Source organism: Pyxicephalus adspersus, chromosome 5, assembly GCF_032062135.1.
Source record: "Pyxicephalus adspersus chromosome 5, UCB_Pads_2.0, whole genome shotgun sequence".
In the NCBI taxonomy this organism is placed as follows: domain Eukaryota; kingdom Metazoa; phylum Chordata; class Amphibia; order Anura; family Pyxicephalidae; genus Pyxicephalus; species Pyxicephalus adspersus.
Window position 1 is genome coordinate 137358888 of NC_092862.1, and position 6000 is coordinate 137364887.

General features: G+C 38.6%; 1 protein-coding gene across 1 annotated transcript in view; it reads left to right on the forward strand.

Annotated features, from left to right (window-relative positions):
- The window catches only part of VPS50 (VPS50 subunit of EARP/GARPII complex), a 135431-nt gene that overhangs the window by 106343 nt on the left and 23088 nt on the right, over nt 1-6000 (forward strand). Inside the window, exons 17-18 of the mRNA XM_072412872.1 lie at nt 1624-1714; nt 5155-5331. Of these exons, the coding sequence (XP_072268973.1) occupies nt 1624-1714; nt 5155-5331 (268 nt within the window). The remainder of the gene's footprint in view (nt 1-1623; nt 1715-5154; nt 5332-6000) is intronic.

Here is a 6000-nt window from a genome sequence, read left to right on the forward strand (position 1 = left end):
TCATTGCTGCTTTGCATATATACCGTATTTTTCGCCGTATAAGACGCTCCGGAATATAAGACGCACACAATTTTAAAGGAGGAAAATCTAGAAAAAAAGTTTCTGAAAGATTATTCCCCTTCTGATCACTCATGTGCCATTCAAATTCCCTTTCTGATCACTCTGTACCTTTCAAATTCCCTTTCTGATCACTCTGTCATTCAAACTCCCCTTCTGATCACTCTGTCATTCAAATTCCCCTTCTGATCACTCTGTCCTTTTTTTCTATTGTACGGCAGTTAGGACAGGGAACAGCAGGTGGCGCTGTGCCGGCTTCTTTCGCTTTGCTTTACAGACAGGAGAAAACACGATGCTGGCAGAGGAGAGAAGAGAGACACGCTGCAGCCAGACACACGCAGGATCGGGTATCGGGTGAGTATAATATTTTAATTATTTTTTTTAACACATTTGTCGTATAGGACGCACTAACTTTTCCCCCTAAGTTTTGGGGAAGAAAAAGTGCGTCTTATATGGCAAAAAATACGGTATATATATATATATATATATATATATATATATATTCACTAAAATCTACTAGGCACAGGCCATATTAAAAAGAAGTGGCACTCGGACAGCAGCATTTTTTTTTAATGACACCTTTATATTACCAAATTGATAAAACTCTAATTTATTACCAGAAAAGGTGCTGCAAAGGGTCATGTGACATACCTACGTCACGCATACCAGGAGGCTCTTGGCTGCTCCTTCTACGCATGTGCTGATCTCAGGCATGTGCAGAAGGAGCCCTCTCTTTAATTGAAGAAAAAAAACTGCTGATCTCACGCATGTGCAGTGCGAGATCAGGTGATTAGGGAAGAAGATGCCCGTTCTTCTTCTGGGCCGGGCCAAGGACGGGTACTGGGATGACGCGGGACCCCAATGAAGAAACCTCCCAACGCATCTGCGGGATTGAAAGCAAGTGTCTTTTTTTTATTTTTTTTTTACTTTAGTTTTACTTTCGGATATAAGGGTATATATTTTTTATTATACTATTATTCTATTGGATACCAATGTTTCCTTTTTTTTCTTAACGCCTGTCATCTCAGTGTTTTTGTTTTCTTTTTTAATAAAGGTATTTATTGTGACAGTATTATGTTGTTAATGGGTGATAATATACGGTCCTGCCTTTTGTCCTAACTAATCTAATGAAATTATAATTAGCAATTTTTGTTTCTCTTTGCATTCTTTTTTAATCTAAGTCTGCCTTTTGAGAATAATATAAATAGTCTCAAAACCTTTCATCTCAGGGGGCACCAAAAGTGCCTCCATTGTATGGTTCTGAAAGATTAATGAATTGTCACTTGCCTTTGTACTCGATAAAGTGCTCCGGATGGATGTAAAGACAGAGTAAAGCTTTTTAGCATCTGACTCCTCGTCTCTCCTCTGCAACTCTCAAATCACCAATTTTGTTTTCCGTCTGTCTGAGGAACTTTCATGTTTCAGCTAATTTATTCATTTTCCAGTCAAAAGAGATTAGGCCTCATCTTTCAGGCCATTAGGAAGTTTGAGAATGTTTTTGTGTCATCATTATCATTTTCTGCCGCCAGTTAATTGCAGCGTGTTTTCATTTTTTTTTTTTTGTAGAACACGGCTTGAAGAGCTTCGAATGTTTCTTGAAAATGAAACATGGGAACTGTGCCCAGTCAAATCCAGTTTCAGCATATTACAATTACATGTAAGTGAGTTAAATGGTTTCTGGGTGTAGTTGGCAAATTTTACCAACAGTTGTCTGGGCCCTGTATGTCTTTGCTGAATCTGTGTTTTCTTCAGTGCAGCAAACTCCCAGTCATAGTGTAGTCATTCTTTTTATATCCCTGTAGTCTTTCACTAGTGGTTTTCTAAAGCTTCTAGTGAATTGTTTCTAGCACTTCAAATTAGAGGAACCCCAAACTTTTCCAAGTAATAATACAGGTTGCCAAGCCTTGTGTGTGATAAGAGCAGACAGAAAAGAACGGCTTTTTTTGCAACTAAAATGGTTTTACTCTATGTTTGTACGGTTAACATGCTTGGTTAGCTTAACTATGCTATTGGTGATGAATTTGTATACAGTAAGAATAAAAAAGAACAAGTATGTGAGTGATAGCCAGAAGACTGCAATAAATAAAGGAAATCAAGTTGTCTCTTTCTCCCAACGCGTTTTGCCGTTTGGTTTCCTCAAGGAGGATAGAAACCTAATTGAGATTCCAAGATGATATCATGAATGGAAACTTGATCATTGGAGAGTAAAGAACCATGAATCTGTTTGAGATACAGGGGAAATCCAGAGGTGACTAAGTAAAGAAACCAATGGGTTCTGGCTTATGTGTGGGTAGTGCTGGGGGGAAAGCTCAATAGTAGCCAACACAGTCACATAGGTGTATGGAGGTTAAATAAAGTTTGTAATGACGGCGCAGAACATCTAGCTTGCATGAGGACTTCCTTCTAGCACTTGCTATCTTTTTTGCTGCAGAAACAGTCATTGTTCCATCCCTCCAGCCACATGACTAGGAGTGATCAAAGTGGTTGATGGGAGGTTTACATTACCAATAGTGTAACTAATGTGTATTGAAAAATACATTCAAGCCAGCCCCCTTTTCCCCTCCTTTCCTTATAGCCATCACAATAAAGATGACTTTTAAAGAGTTTTATTGGCAGATACATACTTTTATGTAATAATTTGACATCCAACCGATTGCCAGACTTTGAGTAGTCCTAAGGGTCCAGTCCTGCTGATGTACATGGGAGAATCAAGGCCTTTAAGCTATTTGTTTTCAGTCATTCACGTCCACTCACCAGCAGACATCTCTCTCAATGTAATTGTAGATGAAGTTCCCTGAAGACCTGAAAGTTATTTCAAGGTTCCCCCATGTTAAAAAGGTCTAGAGACACTGGTTTACACAATGGAGACAAATGTATGGTCTGCAACTAGCTCTCTAAGGGTCATGCAATTTTCCTGCTAAAAGCTTGACATATGGGAGTCAGATAGCCAAGTTGAATGGTAAAACGTGGCTGGTGACACTCGCACAATCTAGAATTTTTAGGATAAAGTATACACTTGCTATTTTTTATTTTTTATACTAATTTTTCTACTTTTAGTTAAAACCTTGACTTCACCTTGGAAGGGCTGCCTTCTCAGACCCTGACACTGTTTAAAATAAATATTGGTTTACCGTTCTGTTGTAAAGGACGTCAGCCATCTAAGGGGTCAATAGAAGAATCATTAGGGGGGAGTTAGTGCTTCCAAACAAACATCAGCAGCCAGGAACACTAATAATACAATCGCTGCTGCCAGCCTTCTTCTTCCTATCAATGACACCATTCTCTCGCTTTCACCAAATATTAAAGATTAATACACAAATTGAACTTCTGACACTGTGACGGCTGCAGTAATGTCTTTTTTCATCACTGTATCCATGTCTTGCTGATAAAATAAATTAGAAGGATAGACTTTAGTGATTGGTTATTCTTATCCCGTCCTCCGGAACGTGCAGAAGGGTTACACACCAATATTAAGAGCAGAATCAAAATGAAATTGTTATAAGTGCTTATGTAATTTGTAAGTTCCTTGGGGAAATAAAAGTTGCATAAATCCTTTTTTTTTGTAAATCTTGAAAGTTGCCAGTTAAACCATTTTTAAATTAAAAATTTATAGTGAAGTGGGCCCTTTGTAACTTTACAAATCTGCTTGAACAAATCACATCTAAAAAAATACAGAAATTGTATCATTTTTCAGAAAAGCTTTAACTTCCATTGTTAAAAAGCATATTTGACTGCCTAGCCTGAGATTATGGATTTCCCTTCCTGCAGTCAGAAAACATTTCTTCAGTCTTCTCTCCCCCAGTATTTAAGACTGTAGCACTTAAACTTTGTAGCACATCACAATGTAAGTATTACAGCAGAAACTGTTCTGTTTCAGAGATTTGTGAACACAGCCAAGATCTGTACAGACACCAGGATTTACAGGATTGTTTCATCCCTGAGCTGACATCTCTAAATTCTTGAACAGACGTCAGAGGATTGTCACTGAAAACAATCTTTTGTGATTGTTTCCAGTGACAGATGAATGAATGAGTGCTGTTCGCTGAGCCCGTTCTGCTCAATGCTTTGTTCTTTTCCATAGAAGTAAACTGCAATCGCCGCAGTGGCAGTTTGATGAACAATGTTTAGGGAACTCTGTACACATCAGATTTTCACCTTGGGGGACTATTAGCTAGCATCTTTAAAAGTTTGGTGACCCCTTTAATTATGCCTGAAAAAAGATAGTTCTGTCCTTTTACAGGGAAAAAAATGGTTTAATTCGATGTCAGGGGTGCTGGGGGCTGATGTGGGAACAACAACATGGAAGTGAGCCTGTGGGAGCAACAAAACTATGGCGTCTTCAATAATAACCCTCTGTTTCCAATTCATACATTATATTACATCCAGTGTCATTATTACTAGATCTCTGTTTCTTAGAACTCTCTGGGCTTGTACCTATGGAATCAATTTTAGATTCTTGTAAAATCACTCAGCACTCGTACTGGGCACACAGGTGCATTTGGCCATTTGACCACATTAGATCTGCGATAAGTGAGCTTTGCATTACTTGTAAAAAGGGCAAAAGATCATATGGGACATTATTTTTTCCCCCCTTTAAATAAATATTTCAAAAGTAACACACCGTGCATGTATTTATTCATATTAATTTTCCTGACATTTCTATTGATTTATCAGTTTTAATGTTAGCAATCATGGCTGCATTTTGTGCCCTAGGTTTATGCTTGAGTTAATGCAATTCTCTTGTATTTTTAAATAAAAATAATTTGGTTTATATTCCAGCATATAGAGTATTTTTGTCCTGCTTTGTTTACATTTTTTACCTTTTCTATTATTAAAAATAAAACAATGGTAAAAGAAAATAAAAGTTTTTAAGGGGCCATTTTTTTTAGTGCCAACATTTTACATAGCGCTGTACAGCATTTGTTATCATGCCATAAATTCACAAGCTCTCCAAATCTACTGAGGGGCTGATATTTTACCCTATTGGAGGGGTGACCTTTTGTAGTTTTGTCTGTACAGAGCCGTTGGATTGACCTATAAAATAGTACCTTTTGGATCCCCAGGAATAATTTTTTTTTTTTAAACCCCCACCTGTAGGAATTTAAGTGTTTGAATCAGTCTCGTTCCCCATCGATGTCTCCGAATAAACAAGCATCTGCAACTGACTCTTCATCAATGTCGTTGTTTGATCAGTATATCAGCGAAGGCAATCCTTTTGAAATACAGTCTTCTATGAAGGAAGATGAAGCGGAAGATGTACTGGCAGCCAATGGGGTAAGATAGGAAAAGATGCCTCTAAAGGTCAATTTTATCCAATTTTCACACTAACTACATATAAAAGGAAGATAAGGACACATGCAAACCGTGAATTTGATATTCTCCGAATATTCATGCTGGCTATATTATATACTATTATTTAAACATATTTAGAAGACAGGAACATCTGCAGTAAATGTCACATTCACGGCTTTAAAAATAAACCTATCGTTCTGCAAATTCATAGCTTATAAACAGCAAGAATAAAAAAAACAGGAACATCTGCAGTAAATGTCACATTCACGGCTTTAAAAATAAACCTATCGTTCTGCAAATTCATAGCTTATAAACAGCAAGAATAAAAAAAAAAAAAATCCCTCTCCCTTCATCACTCGTGCTCCCTCTCTCCCCCTCTCGCGCTCCCTCTCTCCCTCACTCGCGCTCCCTCTCTCCCCCATCCTTTGCTCGCTTTCTCCCCCACCCTCTGTTCTCTCTCTCCCCCACCCTCTGTTCGCTCGCTCCCCCCCTCCACCCTTTGCTCGCTCGCTCTCTCCCCTTTGCTCCTTCTCTCTCTCTCCCCTTTGCTCCCTCTCTCTCTCTCCCCTTTGCTCGTTCGCTCGCTCTCTCCCCTTTTGCTCGTTCGCTCGCTCTCTCTCCCCTTTGCTCGTTCGCTCGCTCTCTCTCCCC